The 20,306-nt window shown below is 42.6% G+C and overlaps 1 protein-coding gene across 6 annotated transcripts in view; it reads left to right on the top strand.

Moving 5' to 3' along the window:
• Positions 1–2,119: 2,119 nt before the first annotated feature.
• The window catches only part of LOC124407022 (KH domain-containing, RNA-binding, signal transduction-associated protein 2-like), a 119,969-nt gene continuing 101,782 nt past the window's right edge, over positions 2,120–20,306 (top strand). For 5 of the 6 annotated variants that reach the window (XM_046882803.1, XM_046882802.1, XM_046882801.1 and 2 more), the window contains exon 1: positions 2,122–2,788. In XM_046882803.1, the coding sequence (XP_046738759.1) occupies positions 2,701–2,788 (88 nt within the window). In that variant the 5' untranslated portion in view covers positions 2,122–2,700. Of the gene's footprint in view, positions 2,789–20,306 lie in introns of all 6 variants that reach the window. The other variant, XM_046882806.1, reaches the window with a different exon arrangement.

Genomic DNA, 20,306 nt, shown 5'->3' with positions numbered 1-20,306 from the left:
GAGCCCGAGCCTTTCGTTCCAAAATGTGGCGCCGTCGGTTGAACCGCGCAATGGCTTTAGGTTCAATCTGAAGGGTGGAAACATTGGAAAATGGAATTCCATCGTTTTTCATCCGATTTTCACAACGCTGCAATTTACCCGCAGCAATGTTACTGATCTTCTCTGCGAAATTCTAAATCTGATTTCATTCTGTTTCGCTCCGTCAGATTTCACTTCGCACTCAAATTTGAATATCTCCTCGATGATACTTAATTTCTGTCAATTTTATACCAATTTTGCCAACCAATTTAATCAGCATGCCTTGCATCGTCATTCGTTTTCACCAAGCTAAGAAAAGACGTACAAAATTCATTTTTCAAAGAGCGTTGAGGGGCGCCGTTTACGTAAAACTATTTGAAACTGTGTAACTAGCGCTATAAGGACACTCTGAATAGTTCGAGTACAGCAGAATGTAGAAGCAAAAAGTACCGACTTGATTTCTGCACATCCTGCAAGTTTTCAACTTTCAACAGGAGTAAGGAGGTGCGATCCTCGGCTCTGTGACAAACCGTAGCTTGCGGGCTTTTCGCAAGTACCAAAGGCGAAAGAATGAAGAAACGCTTGTATAAAGACGAGGAGGAATAACTGGTATTTGGATTAGGTATAAAATTCTCGCGAAACGTGATATCGGAAATCCGGAGCTTTAAATCATCCCTCAATTCAATTTAGCGCGTTGATTGGTGATTGGAAACAATTTCTCAACGGAACCCCGTTGAAAAATCGTCGATACCCGCTGCAGCAGACCTTCAATAACAATTATACTCCACGTCAGTGTCACTGAGAGTTGACGTTACAAGTGCGTTGAAACGAAGCGTTGGCCTATCGTCAAAACGAAGGTGTGTTGTCGATGGGAATTCAGTCTCGACTGTATTACGTGTGTACCTATGAACAAAGCGATCGGACTTCAAGTTCCATTAAAAATGAAAAAACCATGGATCCATGCTGCTCATCGTCGATCCGTTGTTTGACAATGATTGCAGTAATTTCACAGTGAGAAATAACCCGAACGTTATGAGAGGCCGGGCAAATTTACGATGTTTGAACAGCTCGCAATTACCGGATATATCAGGGAATAACATTGCTGCACAGTAATGGCGTCGGAAGGAAACCGACGAATTCAAGGCTGCGGCAGGTCTTGAGCTTTCGAACGATAATAAACACTTCCGAAGCTCGGCCTGAGAAAAACCGCGCCTGTAATACCTGAAAAATTACAGTCCATGGAAAAATAAAGCTCGGCCAGCAGCGGCGGAATTCGCGAATGCAGATTTGGGTGAAAGGAAAAGGGGGAAAATTCCACCGGCGCATCGGAGGAGAATTCCGCTTCTCACCTGCGGTCATCAACGCCTCCTCCTGCCGTTACACCCTCGACGGCGAGACTGCGTGTGCGTGTGTATACATCGTCAAAAAGACGATAGTGGCGCCGTTGATTCGAGCAGGGGACGCCGGGCGCCGCGACGCTTCAGTCTCGACCGAAAGCTCGGCGCTCTTGGTTCAACATCGGACACGACGCCGTTAAATCGTTGCGCCGAATCAGCGTTATCCCTCCGAGGCCTGCAACGACGTACAGGCGTCGCGACGCATGTTGACGGAAATTTATCCTCCACTGCTGTACCTGCGTTATTAAGATTGCCGGCATTTATTTTACGACCAATAATATACGAAGAATTTATTTTTCATTTTTTTTTTTTTTTCATATAAAAAAGCGACAATTTCTACATTATTTTTTTTTTCTCGCCTCTGCCTCGTCAAGTTCGCTCACATTATACAAGTTCACCAAATATATCTAGTTTTTCTCTCTGCTTCTACAATCGTGACGAGCAAGTTTTTATCCGATCTCTTCCCCTCAGCCCCTCTTCCCTGCACCACCGTAATAACTTTTCAACGGTCCGATAACCGTAAGTGCGTTCGATAAAACGGAGGGTGTTTGTGTTTTTGTTTTTCTCTCTTTTCAATCGCACCAGTGATAAAAAGAAAACCAAATACGGGAGAAAAGAATAAGAAAAGTAAAACAAAAAAAAAAAAAAAACAAAAAAAAAACTCAAATTTACGAGGGAAAAGCTGTTAAGAAAAAGGGTTCAAATTTTTACAACTTGTTATAAAATATCGATAGATATCGAATGAATAGAGGTATAATCTAATATATCTGTAACGTATAATATTAGCCGGTTATAATTGTCGCCATAATTACCGCCGTGTGCTGTACGCGATGACAATCCAGTAGTTATTAAAAATATAAAAATTAATTACACAGTGAAAGAGAAGAAAGAGAAATTATACGTGAGGAATATTTGAAAAAATCGTCCGTGAACCGAGTGTGTGGAAGAAGAATTTGCAAGGAAAATTCATTGCGTCTGAATTGAGCCACATAAAATAAAAATTTTCGTTCTAAATGATAAAGCATCGAGTAACGCAAGGATTTCTCGAAACTTCGGTGAATTTTACCGGTTAGGAAAAGGAAAATAACAAAATATAAAAAACGAAGGAGAGCTCCAAAAAGTTTGCACAGTGCACTGAGTGGTTTTGCCGTATAACGAGTTGAGTGTGCGCCGAGATTAATTTGCGGCGAAAAAGAAGTGTGCTTAAAAGCAGAGACTTGCATCCCGAAAGGCGCCAGCATTTCCTCCCCCAGAGGATTGTCCAGTGATCGTATCCCGTAGCCGCATGAAGATGGACCTCGGCGAGGAGGAAACGGAAATTGGGGGAACCCAGCACGGGCATCATCCGCACTACACGACTTACGCGAAGCACGGTAAGCTCGTTGACTTTGCCTGCGTATAACAGCGGAATTCGGCCAATCTCGTCTCGTCCCGAGGCTCAATTGGCCCAATGATTAAAGCTTCCTCCGAAGCAGGCCGGGATTTTATAGTCGGCTGTCTCCGTGCAGATGCGATAAATATTTCGCCGGTCATGCAGGGGCCAATTGACATCGAATTTGGACGGCGTCGTTCCGAATTCTCAGCTGAGCTTGCAGGCATCGAAGCTTGCGGAGTGAGGCGTAATTGATGGGCATCTGCCTCGATCCTCACGGAAAATCTTTGTAAGCACCTAAAGCCCGGAAAATCATTTATCGATGGACGTGTAACCGAGTTTCCAACGAAGTTTCGGAACGTTATTCATACCCGATGTGGAATGGAGTCTGGAATAACTTTCTGTCCCAACTTCATTTGAAATTGATCGTTTTTTTTATCTCCGGTAACTCGATCGTTTTAACGCAGCGCGTTTTCATTGCGAGAGTAGTTTTATGAATAATCTTGAAACGAAATATCCCCAGGATTATGTAACTAAAATTTTGTCGCTATATTTCTTTGTTCAATTTTCTATGAAAGTCAGAAGATCAAACGGAAGGTACGATAACCTCTGTATGATGTTTAATTAATATATACCTGATTCCTTAATTTTTCTTTTAAATAACTTAAAATCTCGCGAGAACCGATAAGCTATAAATTGTTGCAGAAACTGTCTTGAGTGCAATTGTACACTACTGGTGAAATTTTCATGTGAAAACTTTATTTCACAATCACTAACGTGTTAGGAATACCAAATGTAAAAGTATATTTCTGAAAAAGCAACATAATATACCTACAGATATAACTGACCCTGGTGAGAGTCCTGAAAAGTTATTAAGGCAACGTTGTTGTTTCCGGTGAAATATTAATTCAGGTCAACGCGTAAACCGGCCGAGCTTCCGTCGGTCTAACGAAGCTTTCAGGTAACGTAAAAAAAAAGTACATATATATATATATATATATATATGTGTGTGTGTCGTTAGCTGTAACTCCGATTTAAAATGCGGCCGAATCAACGAAAGGCAAATGAAAACTGGGAAAATTACTTTACCTACCCGCCTCGCACCTCAAACACACATACGTACAACTTTCGCGCAGCTTCCAAGCCCTCGTTTCATAAGCTCGTTGCAATTAATTCTCACGTAGATGTACCTGAAGATCGTCGGTTGTGACTTAGTGTCAAAGGAGATCCGTATTTCCCGATTAAAGTGCAGTTTTATCTTCGTAGTAAAGATCTTTCACATTTTTTCCAGAGATATCAAAGAGGAAAATGGAATAATTGGTAGAAAATATAGTTCGAAATAAAGGCGCGATGCTTGGGTGATGAATGGTCTAGAGCAGTGAATTGTCATGATCTTGGAATGGACTTGTGTAAATAAATGTCAAGTTTTATCGCGAGAAGTAGAAAATAAAGAATAACGCTCTTCAAGCTGCGAGGGTGAAGAAAGGGGAAAAGGGGGAGTTTCGGTCCGGACCGAGGACTGACTGGGTCAGAGTAACCATTTTACCGGAAATCGGAGCTGACGCGAAAATTGAACCCAGGGTGATGGATAAAACGGTAGGTAGGTAGGTAGGTAGGTAGGTAGGTACCTAAGTAGTTTTATATCAATCACGTCAATTGGATTTATTCCAAGCGAATACCCGTGTCATCTTCAACCGAAAAAGCGTCGATGCCAAGTCCTCTCTCCATTATATCCGTCGAAGGGAAATTCCGGTCTGTTCGTTGACGGTGAGACGTTTGCGGGGGGGTCCTCGTTTTAAGCCAAATTTAATGTTATGGATATACGATGACGGTTGGAGAACGGTGAAGGATGAGAAGAGTTTAAATTAAGGCAGTCTCTCGGAGGGGTTCCGAGAAAACTTGTCGGATCTTTTGACTCTTGATCCTCAACCCTCTCGGTCCTTCGTCCTTATACCTTCCTCTTTGCAACCACCACTCGTTTATTATCGATTTGTCCTGCACTCGTTGAGTCGAAATAAAATCGTCTCCGCCTCCTCGTCTCTCTCTCGATAATTGAGAAACTCCGTCGGGTTATTTTCAATACGTTGCGGTTGATTCTGCAGTGAGATAAAGAAAAAGAATTAATTAAAAGGAAAGAAAAGTTATAATACGGAAACTGAGTAGGAAACGCGTTGTTATTCCACGATCATTACACAAATTATCATTATCCTTAAGGGATTATACATGTATGTATACGATCATACGTCAGAATAAAACGGCGATTCTAAACTTCTAGACATGTTGTTCGATCTGTCTCATTGTCAGTACCAGTCAATCGGACAAAGTGACTGTTTTAAAATCGCATTCGCTTGACATTTTTAAATTGCCTCCGATTAACTGAAAAAATTCAATCAACCGTGACTACGAAGAAGAGATTGGATCGCACAGTTTATTAGATTAAAGTATATCTATATTCACCCTCTTGTACACGCAGTACGTTCGAATTATACTCGGAGGGGGAGATGCTCCGATCTCGTAATAAGTTTACTTGAAAATATTATTCTTGCATATGATGAATCTGTATCGTATTCCTTTTTACTGCTCTTCAACTTGGCTTCCTTCGCGTCAGTCTCAGGTGCTTCCAACTTTTATAACGTCGCATCTCTTCTCGTTCTTCTTTTGCAGATGTCACTTTAATTACACCGTTGAGGGAATCGGACCTCAGGGATTTCTGCCAGACCCTTATAATTTCAGGGACTTAAATTGCGCGCAACTTCAACTTTTTTTACATAAATTGTAGGCAAGATTGTTGTTTAAGCATTCGTTTCAAGCATTACATAGTTTGATTATTTTTGCACGTATCATCCATTTGCAATTTATTTGCTGCAAATTAACGTGAACTTATTAGCTCGTGACAGTTTTTCGAATATCAAAACTGTAATGAGATCAGTGCTATTGAATTTACAAAAAATAGAAGTTTAATTCTGATACAAATTCAGCGTTTCCTATTAATTCGTTTTAAAACCTGATGATTTTTCATCCCAAGATTAGCGCACAGTACACGATTCGACGCCCGGGAATAAATCATGACCATGAATTCGACCTGAAACCATCTCCAGAATTTGATTTCACTAAAGTCCGCGTGTGCCTTTGCGTTTTATTTTTGGATTTCGACGTGAATTTATTCCCCTTTTTCCTTTCTTTTTTAAAGATATTTGAAAAATTCAAATGAAGGTGCGATGGTGTTTCTACGCTCAGGGTGCGCAGCGTATGTATATATACTTGTAACAAGTGGCGGGAAGATGAATAAATAACGAGTGAAATTGACAGAGATAAGCGCGAGCATGCCTATTCAAGTCTGGAGATAATTGAAAAGGGTCTACGTTCGAAAAAGCTCATTAAATTGAAAGCTCATTGTCAGTTTAGCTGTTACCTTACATAAACATTGCAAGTACCTACGCCGAATCCACGGAATGGGGATCATTGCTGATGATGTGACAGGTTGACTCGTACCCACGAGTTTCCGGAGCTTCCTTGCTAATTAAGGCAGGCCTTAATTACAGGCGGGGAGTGCTCACCCCCGTCAATTTAGATACGTACCTGCACGCTACCGGGTCGATGATTCCATTTGCGTGTAACGTTTTTCACCGTAGGTAAAATTGCGGCCAAAGTTTCGAGGCTGCGGTGTTCGAACGAGCTATAAATCAGGGTGAAATTTTCTCCGGGAACAAGACTTTGACCTGTAACATTCACCAGCCTTGTAATCGTGGCGCTTTGAATTATTATACGCTCGCAATTAAAATATGTCGGATGAAATTCGCTGGTATTTTATTTGCAAGCTACCGGAGAAGCATGCAGCAGCTTAGTCGTTGCAAAAAATCCGCAGTCGTCGTCTCTTTGAGCAAGTCTCTCTGCACACTTGCGTAAATCGCGTGAAATTTGCACCAGCACTTTGCGTTCGCGTGTCGAGATCATAAAGACTGCTGCTACTGCTACTGCAGCAGCATTGGTGGAATTCTGTTTTTGAATGAAAAATACGTGATTCGTGGATTTTGGAAGGGGGCGCGTAGTGGAAATTGAATCGAAATTCGAGTAGGTTAAGTCTATTTCTACCCATGGCCCACATGCACGACACGTTCGCTCCTCCACGCGAGACTGGAAAAGTAACGCTGTTATTGCCGGCGCAGGTCTCGAAAGCTCTTCCGAAACGACTCGTACAAGTGAAAGCATCTCCCGTTGCACACGTGTCATCAATTCGTCTTACTAAAAAGACGATGAAACGTGCCAGACGAGAATCGTTTGTTTTTATTTTCTACACGTAATCGCTGGCCCGTCTTTCGACAGCACGTATAATCTCCTCTCCTAATCTCCCGAAACCCGCCTTCGTAAATTACCAAATCTCAAAACTGGCTTGGCCGGATTGTTTTTCGAAGACCCGAGAGCAAACAAACACCTTGATCCGGTTTTAAGCTCTACACTTTACGACCCTTTTCCAAAATCAATACACACGCTTAATCGGAGAATGTCGGAATTGAGATAAAAGTTGAACAAAAGTGTCGGGAAAGCCATATAATCGGATTTAGAAAAACATGAATCATTGGTTAATCGAAATCACAGAATATAAAAACCAGCAAGTATTAAATTTAAATCGCAAAACAGCATCTCGTCGAAAAGGTTATTCGTCTTATTCTGCTAGTCCAGAAAAATTTGCATGTAATTTGCACGGAATCTATAGTTCACAGAGGATTGAGGGCAAAAGGCTTTCGCTACGCAACTGAGGCAGCAATCGTAATATTTCTTGCAAATGAAATACCCGCGGTATTGTATTATAATTAAGCTTTATTGATTCCTTCTTCGCAAGCTCAGTTAGCCAATTTAATTGCGTTTCAAACTTTACTCAAAGAACTCGTAACGATTGCACGATTATCCGTAGGTATATATATATACGGTACCCGTTCAGAGTGTCCTGTAATCCACCATCGGCTAAATTAAAAGTGTTTTGGTGAAGCAGTTCGGGGAGTGAAGTGCTCTCTAACCGAGTGCTTCTTATTACAGGTATAACGTTTTATCGTGAATCCGAATAATCCTTTGAATATTTAAATTGCTCTTTCTTTCTTTCGAGTGCAAAACTCGAGGCTTCTTCTCTCCGCCCTCGCTGGGAAGCAATTATTTGATGAGACGATATCTACCACCGGAGCTGGACACTCGAGTTTCAGTCCCCGGTTATGTAAGAAGTCGACTCGAAAGCTCGACTGTTCCGCCGCTCGAGCCCCGCAGGTGCTTTTCAATTGTGCAATGCGACTGTGTAGAAACTTTCCTAAAATACATTTTCAACTCCGACCACCGGAGTAATCCAGTTTCCAACTAGCCAACACCGAAGGGAACTCTCTCCGTGGCTAACTGGGAACAACTCGACGCGTCCTGCGGGATTCGCGATCCCAGCGTTGTCACTTCCGGCGGTGCGAACGTCCCGGACTACGTCGACTCACATATCTCGATTCGTTGCGTTTCTCTATCGCCTGCCGTATACGTTTCAATTAATTTCGACTCGTTTGAAATTTGTGCTCATTCGCCCGGGTTATCCGGTGATATGCATTCTGCAAATGAGATTGCACGCATCGGGAACGCTGAATTCTGTCAAAGTATACGCGGATAACTCTGCAGTCTCACTTTGTGCGGGAAGCAGATGGACTCGGCAATTCGGTAACGTTTTGTACACGTATTATGTATATATATATACATATAGGTTTTGCATGCCGCTTCTGTCAACGTTTGATCTGGTTATATCAGAGAATGCGCGTCTCTCACTGTCAGCGATGACGGTGCCAAGTGCATATATATGATGAAATCGCGTGGAAAAATTCACGTGCAATTGGCAAAAGGTGACCGATATTTTGGGTACACATTTTTTTCAGGATGGAAAATGTGAGTGGAGGGAAATGAGGAAGGTGGAGAATAGAGGGAGAGGGAATAAATGGTATGAAATCTGATTTTGCGAATTTGTTTGAAGAGGAAAAGGAGCCGCCCCCCTTCCACGTCTTCCATCAATACGTATACGCACACAGAGAAAAAGTTCGCGGAGGAAAATATTCCCCGGATCTTTTCAAGCCTTAGCGAAGAAGAACCCGGCTGTTGAGTGAAGGGTCGAATGTATTCTTCGGAGTCGCTCCATGCCATGGAGAGGCGTCTACCTAAACCTCGGAGTTACGGAATCCAGACTTTGGGCTGTAAAGAGAGAAGAGGTGAGATTTGAGAAGAGGGACCAGGCGAGACGGAGAGAAAGATACAGTCGGCCTCACGGTTTTGTTTGAGGGAGAAAAATTGAAAGGAAGAAAGACGCGTACGGTACAGCGAATATTCGCTTCATATATTCGCGGCGGGCTTTCTTGACGTCGTCGATCGATTTCCCGTGTCAAGCCGTATCCGATACTCTAAACATGGAACCGTGAACGGATGCGCTGGTCTGTTTCACGAGATATACGGAACGGATGTCTGAACAAGATGCGCGATTCGTTGCTTACTTCCGACGTTCAAAGGTCCCAGGAAAATCATTGCCATTGTTATTATTATCTTCTTTTTTTCGCTTGCACGGCCTGGATGACTGAATTTTTATTCATAATTGCAAATGAGTCAATTTACCTTAAACATAAAGGAGAGAGAAAATAAAAATCGAGGCAGAGAGAAGGCGAGGTTCATTTCTGGGACTTTTATTCAGATTCTCCAGCCAGCTTCACTCATTTATTAAGTTTGATTTATTCCATTGTTTTCTTTCTTTATTATCTCTCCATTGTGAAAATTCCGCTGCTGAAGTCGGTTTAATTGATGCTAATTTTTCAGCTCAAGTACCGTATGATTGATATCAAGTTTTTTTTATGCAGGAGCACACTTCAAGTCCTTGTATTGAAAGTATTTCACGGCATAATCAATACAATTAAAGATTTTGATATTAATATGTTTGATGAAAATACCGTGGGTTGAAACAGATGCCGCGTGAATAGAGAAAATTAAGATCCGCTCCAAGAAAGCTTAGGATGTCGGGGAATTTGAAATGCGAAATTTCGCAATGACCCTGAATTCAACAGCACGAAACCACGCGTCGCAATCAACTCACGTATGCTCGAAATGCCGAGCGATACAGAGCTAGGATCGACCCGAAGATCAACCGAGTATTTCAACAATTCTTTGGGTAAATTTATCACCGTAAATTGATACAAAAAACACATTCACCAAATATTTTCATGCAGCCGAAAAGCTGCGAGCTCGACTGACTGAGGGTATCTCATTTTTCTCTGCTTATTTGCTGTGAGCACACAAGCCTGCAGAAGGGAGTCTGAATTTACTATCTGCGGTAAAAGAGCGAGCGATGAGTGGAATTTCTATTAACGAAAGTGAGAGGAGAGCAACAGCGTTTCAAAAACCCTTCGCTAATTATCACTGCAACAATTAAGCGTCGAGTTCAGAACTGACAAATCAGACTCTCACTTGTAATCCGAATGAACAAAGATTTATCCGTTTATTAATCTTTCCAATGATCAGCGGACACGGAAGGAAGAATCTATAGCAAAGCGAAAGGCAAAATTCCGGCATCGCGTCGTTGAGTTGAATTGAAAATCGCGTTCGTCGTCCTTTCGATCCGAACGAACAGTCGAGGGAATAAAATTAGAATAAGGCAAATGAACGAGTCGAACGTGTGGCAGGCAGCAGCAGGTGTTTCTCTGTCTCCTTTTCTCTTTCTCTCGGTATATTTGAGGGTGAAAAATAGCGAAATCGAGGCGCGAGATGCGCTGGTTTGATTGAAAAGCACGTTCGATACGTCGGCGGGACATCTTTATTAGTTTTTCTGTACCAACTCGCAGATTCGTATATACGAAGGGAAAAAACCAACGGTCCGCAGGGATTCAGCCGGAAGTGATCAAGTGGGCGGCTGGATCTCTCTGGTTTGGCATCAAAGACGCGAACGCCAGTCAAAGACTCTTCATCCCAAAGTAGAACAGACTTGCAAGCCTCGTTTCAGAGCTTTTCAACAGTCCTTCAATGCCTGCGGCAACGACACTATTCTCCGAGCAATGCTTTCGTTTCGAAATCAGGGACTTACAGTTACTTAAAACATTAGTCTCCCTAAAGCCCCAATGATATTATACCTTCGGAGGAAATTAAATCCCTTAATACATGGGAAAATGCTGGGATGGTTTTATACCACGAATTCAATCCTTTTGCAGACAATATTGGGGTCGGATTAGATCAGGCGGGATTAAGTTTTCCGCTATGGTAGAGAATCGATCTTATTATTCCACAAACAACGGTCACAATTTGTCGGCAATCTATAATCAGAGATTATTTTATTTCACATAGAAATAAGTTTATATGACATCTTTACAATGTCTAAGTTTTTGAGCGAGTCTGCTTGTACAGTGAAATCGTATTTCTGAAACTGGCCTTTCACCAACTCTTCGCAAATTCCTCACGTCAGTCAACTGGTTCTTAGAAAAGTTCTTTACAAACTTTGAAACCAAAGAACGCTCAAATCAGCTGGAAGAGCTTCCGATAAAATGGACTCAGCGATTTTTGTCATGATCCTATTTTGCCCAATATTGCGAGAGTCTCGACTTCAAGAGATGAACTTGACGGATTGTTCATTTCTCGAGAAATGAAAAACGAGCAAGCCATATTGTGTTATTTACATTATCGGAGAGGTTCGAGTCTCGAGATTCGAAGCTCGAGTGCCGGTCCTTGACTAAAAAACGTATCCATCAATGGATCAGGCTTGATATAATATCCATTACGTGCATCGAACTGGTTCTGCTCTCGGGGAATTATTTTTCTTTCGCGAAACGATCGTCTCCTCGAACCAAATTGAGAATACCCAGTGATATAAACACCGAAAATGAATGTGCAGTGGAATCGGCGGGTGGGCGAGAATAATTTATTTATGAGACACAACAAGAGGTGGTGCAGAGCCGGGAGAAGGCGAGAGTCAAAGGCGGCACACTTTACCCCGAGTTCCTCGAGTCACCTGGAACTCCGCCAACTGCTTTTGATGTAACAGTTTGACTTTCGAGGGCGGCAAGTATGAGTTTTGTTAACAAATGATAATCCCGCGGCTGGCGAATCGCTCTCTGTTTGGTCTGTTTGTCGCAGCGAAAGCTCCGAGCTTGCACAGCGGGCTCCTGCAGACTGCAGGACTACTCAGTCGTGTTGGCGAGCATCACCTGCACCTCCAATGACGGCACAAAGCTCTGTATTGCGACATCTGGTAAATACAGCTTTCGCATTACATGTGGTCACCCTAACAATGAGCAAACACCGTTCCCATACATAGCATGTGTTTTGTGGCGGCACCAACCGAACCTCATCCAATATATATGCGACAGGCAGACGTAATTAGCAGCCTCTGTTACCCGGAGGGATTACCGCCACTTCTCTTATAAATTGTTACGAATTAAGCTTGCAGCCTCCTTAATTATCCCCGGGCAAAACGCTATGGAAAAAGGAGGAGGAAGATGCGATGAGATAAATTCGTTCGGATTTGAATCCGGCTTATACCGAAAATGTAGGGACGTGGTTGCCCTGCAGGTGAACGATAATTCCACGAGCAACCAAAAATTTTCCCTTACACCGCAAAAGCACAAAGCACTTATTCTCTTCACGAGTTTGGTTTGAAATTCAACAAGGTTTACAATCGACGCAATCAGTATCGTTTGGAAATAAATCTCGACTTTACATTTTCTGCTTTGCTAAAAATTCTGCCGCACCTTTATTGGACAGCCTTTTTACTTTCCAGAGAATATTTTTCCCCCCTCGCATGTGCCAGTCTGTCCGTGGATTAGAGAATCCCTGTGACCAAGAGAATACTTGATGGAATGTCCGTTCGTCGAGTTTTCGTTTTGGAATTTTTCAACCTTCCATCTACTTTTCTTCTCGAACAATAAAGACTGTAGCAGCACTTGTGAGCTTCCACTCTGCAGATTCTCTGATAATCACTAGTTAACAACTAATTAATAGTTGCTCACGGCTTGATCGCGGGTAAATATTGACGCTATATAGAGAGGTGGCGGGTTGAAAATTTACAGTGCATCAAGAACTTCAGCAAGCGAAACTTTCAGGCTCGAATATCCGAGGGATAAGCTGTCGCTGACGTCTCTATGCAGTTCACACAGTTATAACTGCGGAACAAACTCTTCGACAAAATTTCTCGACAAAATTTCTCTGCGACTAGTGAAGCAGCGTTGAAGGATAGAGAATTAGAAATTGACGAGCTCGCGAGACTTTCGCTGAAACAAGCTTATCCCTGGAGCTCTAAGGGCTTCAGGTTTCGATGATCTGAGTGGCAAAGGCAACGAGTGAATTGAGAACGAGCACCGAACCATGATTTGTCAAATTATACGATGATTAGAGAAAACAGACTCTGCAGTCCTCGCTAAGCTATCTGATTCAATACCACGAAGATTGAATCGGAAACTGAAGACTCTTCATGTGAACGAAGACAATCGTCTCTCCCCTAGAAAAGGGCGAACCAATAGAAGTCAAAACTTTTCCCTTTTTTGCCTCTCCGTATATGTAAGCAAGGCCTGCGTGCCACTTGGTTAAAAAAATCTAGAATCAGTTAGAAGCAAACTGGAATCTGGATCAACGTCAATTATCCGCAGCGAACACGTCACGAATTATACACTTGATACATTTTCAGTTTAATTTTCAACTAAATTCAGATACCCAATCATTAAATATCGAAATGTTAATGGATAATAAAATATCTGTAAATTATAAAAACTAATGAGTACAAATCGTAGCCTGGAATTCATCAACAAACCAGCGTGAGAATCTCGTGTGAAGTATAGTAAAATGCCTATTCGACCTGGGTCTCACCCTTAACCTCTCAGATTTGGCGCGCGATTTTTTCTACGGTTGTTCTCACTTTAAAAGGTACTAATGTTTTTTCGACGCGATGTGAACTATCAAAAATTTTTAGAAACGATTTCATCGACCGACCAAAATTAAAAATTTGAAATATCCTGCGTCAGATATAAAAAATTTTAAAAGTGGATCCAAAGTGGACCGATTTTTCCGTCTTAATACTTTTCAAGCTTTTTTCAAAAAAAAAAAAAAAACGTTGAAAAAATGCCAACTCTAAGAAGTCAAGAGTAAAATCCAGGTCAAATTGGTGTGGAATGCCTCATATATGTATTAACACGCAACGCCTTTGGGCTCAACACCCTCGTCGTGAAAACAGCCAGTCGCACTGATGCGAGTAAAATCTCTGACCCAGAAAATTTGAAAATGATTGACGCGAGTTGATGCCTGTACCCGGAAACGAAGGTGGGGATGAAATCAAAGTCCATACGCGTGGGTCTTTCGGCGGTCCCGAGTGCAAAATAAGTAAAAATAATTTTTTCCGCAATTTTTATAAACCACCTACAGGCGCATTATTTCCCCGTGAAAATGAAACAGCAATTTTATTTTCACTTCCTCACAGTCGACGCGGTGTTTGGATGCGAGATGACGTATATCGTAGGTGTTACAACAGCGCTGGAATGAATGATGGAATCATTCTGTCCAAAACGATATTGGCGGTCCGGTTTATTCCGGCTGGTTGCCGGGCAGGTCGGTGTCAATAAATTAATGCATAATTCCTACATCCCAGGGATTATTGCGAATATTTGTCTAGATGTGTGAGGAAAAACGGACGTGTGACTAGATCCGAGGTGTGTTATACTCGCGTTGATATTTGCCCGACGTGTCCGAGCGAGCGAGGAATAGAGAGTTGTAGAGAAAGAGAAAGAGAAAGAGAGAGAGAGAGAGGGAGGGAGGGAGGGAGAGGGAGGGAGAGACGTTATCTTCTGGGCGAATGGAAGAGGCAGGGGAAGTTGTCTTTGAATATTATCGACGTTTCTGTCAATTGAGCTTCAGCTGCCTGCACGACGAAACCGGGATGTTTAACCAGCTGAATGGCTGGCTGGTTCAATCGATGATAAAATATCCACAGCAGAGCTATTGCAGTCCTTTTAGTGGCCGAAGAATTACCCTCAAGACTTGAAAATTTTTACTAAACATTAGCTTTTTTCATATTTGTTGGATACGGACGTAGGGGTGGGAGTATGATTGAATGTAATGTAAACAGGAAAGTGTAGACGAAAAATGAAGAATAACGTTATTCTGAAATATAGTGGATGTTTGCTCGCCTTTCAATGTCACACCAACGGCAAACAGAAGCACCTTGAAAAATCGTAGGAGAACATCCAAGAAAGTTTGAAGATTATGACACACACGCCTGCGTCTGTTCTCGAGAATTCTGGAGAGGCTAAATAAAAGTGAAATATTAGTTTTCGAAGCCCACGATACGTTGGGCTTTGGAACTCGATGCGTTATTTTCTGTTTCCAAGACGGTGTAAGAAATTCTCCGGAAAAGATGCTCCTTGGGAATTGGTTTAACGGATTTCTTTCGGTCTCAATCACCTGCAAATCCTCCACGACGATATCTTCCTGAATTCTGTGGAAAATTAAATGAAAAGGGACTCGATTTATTCCGCACTGAAGATCTGAATATTTATGGGCATTAGTGATTGTTCACCAGCTGTGAACAGTCTGATACTCAAACGGCTAAGCTCAATCCCCGGCCGGGTCTCAGCTCAGACCCAATTTCGCGATTTTTCGTATTGAGCCTCCGGTTCTGTGAAAAATCGATAATCAAATTGGCGCTTATTCGCGAATTTCCACCCTCTTCTGCCTTTCGGAATCGAATTTTCCCGCGAAACAGGGTCAAGTATAAGTCGAGTGAAACCGAACCATCGCTTTTAAACTGTGATGACGAAGTTGATCGGCTTCTGTATACTTCGTTCCCAAAAGTGGACACCTCGGCAAACAAATAAATAATGAACCCAGCAGCGTCTTGAAAACTCCAGAGACTCTATGGTGTTCACAGCATTAATCCACGGGAAGATTAATGACGTAGAATAAAAGCTTTCTCGACGTAAAGCTAAATAGTCAGGAACGGGCCGAGCTAATGGCTCGAGGCAATCAGCTCTGAGTACTTGAGTAAGGTAGAAATCATCCGAGTCGTATAAGGATGATGTACCCAGGTGTAAAGTGGAGAACCTAAAATTTCTCGTCGCTTTAAAAAAAAAAAAACTAAAACGGGACGTCTGATCAAGAATAAATTAGGTTCGTACTCCGTTTTTAATGAAAAACATTTGGTCAGTGAACCACGCTTGTTACTTAACCTTACTTACCTTCGAACAGCGATCAGAGGTAGAAAATCGGAGCTCAAAAAGTTTCGCTATTACAAGGGATGCGATAAACATGGCGAATATAGACCGGAAGGCGAAACGATGCACGTCGGGAGAGCGAAAACCGGCCAACTTATTTGCGCTAATGGTCCCCAGCTCGCCGCAATCGGTTCGCCAGCGTTCTCGTCGGCATTTGCGGTTGCGGTTTTGTGACACTTGCAGATGCGTGAGCCGGAGGGCAGTGATTGGATCCAAACCGCAGTACGAGATAAACTCAGTTTCGAAACGGCGAATGGCGCTCGGTTACAGGTCGCGATGGCGGACTCCCGGTGTGTTTGCGACGTGTCCCTCATACCGGAAACGGGATGCCGGCTCTTTTCCCCAGCTGCGGACTGGCCCTGTTTCCAGGATTCGAAACGGCTCGGCTATAGTCGCTAGATGGAATCACCCTGCGACTCGTAACGCAAAATTGGCCGGTTAATTTTAGTGCACTGACTATGGCTGCAGTATCGAAAGCCCCGTTTTCACCACCACTGCTCTTGTTGTCTTTGCGACCCTTCGGTTCTCGTTTTTATACCAAATCCACCGCCTCATCGCTCGAGGCTTCCAAAATACACTCAGAGACGCAACCGCTGCGTTTTTCCAGCCTTCTGTTTTGAAATCGAATCGATTCTCTGTCGATTTTGCCACTTTTGACGAGGGAAACTAAAGCTGCGATTTTTTAAACAACCACATCGATGATGTAACGTATATCCGTGTAATATAGGTAATTACATTGTTATACCTACTCTGTTGCAATAATTCTCGCGATGGAATTGAGCGATTAGAACTATAAACATCCTCTCTCTCCCCCAGAAACCCTGATTGCAAACACAAACAGTGAACTAATATTTCCCTCCTGTATGTACAGTGCATATATACCACGGGTATGTATTCCAAGCATTGACGCGGTCAGCATTGGGAGCATTTGATCATTAATTAATTCTGGCCCAACGTAACGTAATCACCAGTATAATTAACCCTCATCTAACTAAGCTGTTCATCATAGACGCGAACCTCCTGAGGCAAAAGCTTCGGACTTCGAGCCGGAAGTCGATCAGTTGCACGAGAACCTGTCAGTGCTTAGAATGTTAGTAATTAAAGTGAGAATTATTGATATAACTACCGCCAATGATCAAGGAAATCAGATTTACGACGCGATATGTGTATATATATATACGGTGTTTCTAAATTTCCTACGAAATTAATGCAGTGATTTATTCGGAATGCGCAATTTAAATTCACCCCGAAAATAGAATGTTTTATGTCGATCGTAAAAATTCCACGGCGACGTAAGTACATTTTGTTCCTCGGGCTGAAGTCAGGATGGGGGAATTGTGACAACGACATCTTGAAGAGGCCGCAACGGTCTTCTCAAGCCATCGCCATTTCGAGGATGACTTTATTCGATCTTTATGGAAATGAAAGCTTCCCGCAATTAGCAAGCGACGGTTGTAAAGCTGAACTCTATCCCCTCTTCCAGAACTCGGATGTGTTGTTTCTTTTCTATCGTAAAAATCTCGCTCCTCAAAGCTTCTTTTTTTTTCCTTTTCTTTATAAATTACATCAGAATTTCAACGATAATAATAAAAACTTGAATTTCAACGAATGATGAATCGAGTGTTGCGAATAAAAAAAATTCAGCTTTCGAGTTAAATTATCGTCGATGTGATATTGAAACAGAAAATCCTTTATCCGTAAAAAAATTGAATATCAAATTACACGTATGGTTAAATAAATAGCGCATATGTGTTTCTTCCCGCGGTGAGGTCCAAGCATCAGGTTGAATTTACTCCCAGGATTCCCTGCAGTCGGTGCCCTCTGTTGTTTACCCTGGTAACCGCGTTGCTAAGGACAACCCCGCGGTACATGAATCGTTGACGAATCTCTTTTTCTCTGTCATGATTTACCTTCAGCCTGTCTCGCATGACGTATCACTGTTGACTTTATTACAAGCCGCAATCAATTACGAGATTCAAGTCAACCAGCTTGTGATCGATAGAATACCAATTTCCCCCCAACGCAAATGGTGGACGCTGATGTTCCGCCCCCTAACCCTCCGCGAGTCCAAACTGCCTTTCATCAGCCGACAACTTCATATCTATCCTCTAGTTTTGCCAAATGTACAAGATAGTAAAATGCGTTGATTCAACATCCTCTGGAAAAATTGTAAAATCATCACTTGTCAATACCGCAAAATTCATTTGATCAACCCCTTTACAGTTTTTGTCAACCCTTCACCTGCCTCGCGACTATCATGGCCATATTTATCTTGGCCAAACACGTGCTGCCAGTGTAGCTTGATATTTATATCCTTTATGGAGCGATCCTGTCGCCTGAATTTCCACGCCTGATGTATCACGATTTGTCGGTCAGAGGGAGAAGACGTCTCCTCTTTGCATGTCCATTTATTTCCAGCGACACAGCGCGAAACTCGAGGTCTTTCTTTACGATCGTATCTTACTTATTCAGACCCGCTTTTCTTTCTAGCCTCCATACTTCGGGTTCGACACGAACGACTGATTTATTTTACGCTCGACTGTTTTTATTTCCTGTCTGGAGTATGGACCCTACTTTGTAGAACCAGTTACGAGTTCCCTTGTTACGGGGTTCTATGTGTGATGAAATGGCTGAGCAATTTCACGTCCGAGAGATCAACCAGCTGATCGTTTTAAGCTGATTGAACGTTTATGGAGGCGCGTAATACTCGTCGACTTAGATCTCATTATTTTGCTGAAATGTAGGAAGGAAAACGCGGCGAAGAAGAACCTTTATAATTAAATACGACAACTGTCGAGTCATCATCCTTTCAGATCGTTGAACTGCGTCTTTCGATATATAGTCAAATCACGAATCAAGGCTCGAGTGTTGTTTTGATTATATAAGCGTAAAAGAAAAATTACGGATCTGCCTGGCATAAAGTTTGTGAGTGACAGACTCAAAAGAATGACGTAAAGTACAAAGATAAATTGATGCTGCTACAGGATCTCCGCAAAATCGTGAAACAAGTTCATTGAAGGATGTTTATTGCGCACGTGCGAAATTGCATGGTCGTAAATTAAGCGGAATCGCGGTGAACGCTGGCTCATCCTGGAGAAAGCTATATGATCATCGCGCTGCATCCACTTTGCTTTGTGGAACTTTTAACAACTGCGCTGAATAACGGCGACGTAATTTTGCCGGTAGAAAATTTGTTCCTGCGTAGCTATTAATTATAAAGTCGAGTCTTGGATTTTTGGTTGAGTTAAATTTCGGAGAGACACGTAATCGACGAAACCCCGCATATTTTTTACACAGTGAAAATGGTTGGCTTTACCTCGCGATGCGAGAGTGATAGGGAAAACAGTTATCGACAACCTTTCTCATCAATCTGTAGTAGGCGAACGGGTTCCGCTGGTCCAGCAATCGAGATGGAGGCGGGAAAATTCCTCCTCTGGAGGTCAGACGTCCGGTGGAATGAAGTGTTTCCGATCAAAGTCTGAATTGTACCTTCTCGGGTAAAAGGAAACACACCCTTTATCATCGTGCTCCGATAGATTCGAGAGGCATGCCAGACGATTTCCCCCCATCGCGTCACCCTTATAAGAATCCCATCCCATTCCATTCTGTTCTGGCAGGCCACTCGAATAAACTTTCTGCCGCTCTGTTCTCAGATGTGGTCAGTCAGACCACCGAGGCAACTCCGCAATTCCAATTCCTAGATTTCAACTTCGCCGGATGGAATCGGAATTTCGCTTTTGGGATTTGACGTAAAGAATTTTCTGTTCACATTACAGATCTGTTTTACAATGAATTTAAAAATAGAAAAAAAGGTAACTCACTTCTCTCAATTGTTGATCCTTTGCTCTGGCCTGTTACTTAATTCTCTTCTGAATTTCGGACACACCAGAATTATTCTCACGTATCGATCATTCGATCATAGATTATTTTACCGCTGTCGAACCAATCGAGGAAGAAAATCGTCAATAATCGTCGTAAAAGTGTCGGCTGTTTCCGGAATTTGGACATTCCAGAGATTGCTCGGTCCCAACCAGGATATCCCGAGGGATTTAATACTCCCAGTCTTGGGGCAGCTTTAGTGTCGCCGGTCTGATCCTAGTCCAGCTCTTCCCACTCCCTAAAGGCAGGCCCAAGGAGCATTAGTAACATCTCGCACGAATCTCCATCGCCGAGTTTGAAACATTCATCTTGATTCGACCCTTGACGCTTTTCTGAGCTCCGCATTCTTTTGCTTGTGGGATTTTGGGTGAACCGAGGAATTTCTCCACGGCTTTCTTTCAT

This window comes from Diprion similis, chromosome 6, assembly GCF_021155765.1.
Source record: "Diprion similis isolate iyDipSimi1 chromosome 6, iyDipSimi1.1, whole genome shotgun sequence".
NCBI lineage: Eukaryota > Metazoa > Arthropoda > Insecta > Hymenoptera > Diprionidae > Diprion > Diprion similis.
Note: the sequence above shows the minus strand (reverse complement) of the source record. Positions and strands in the feature narration are given on the sequence as shown.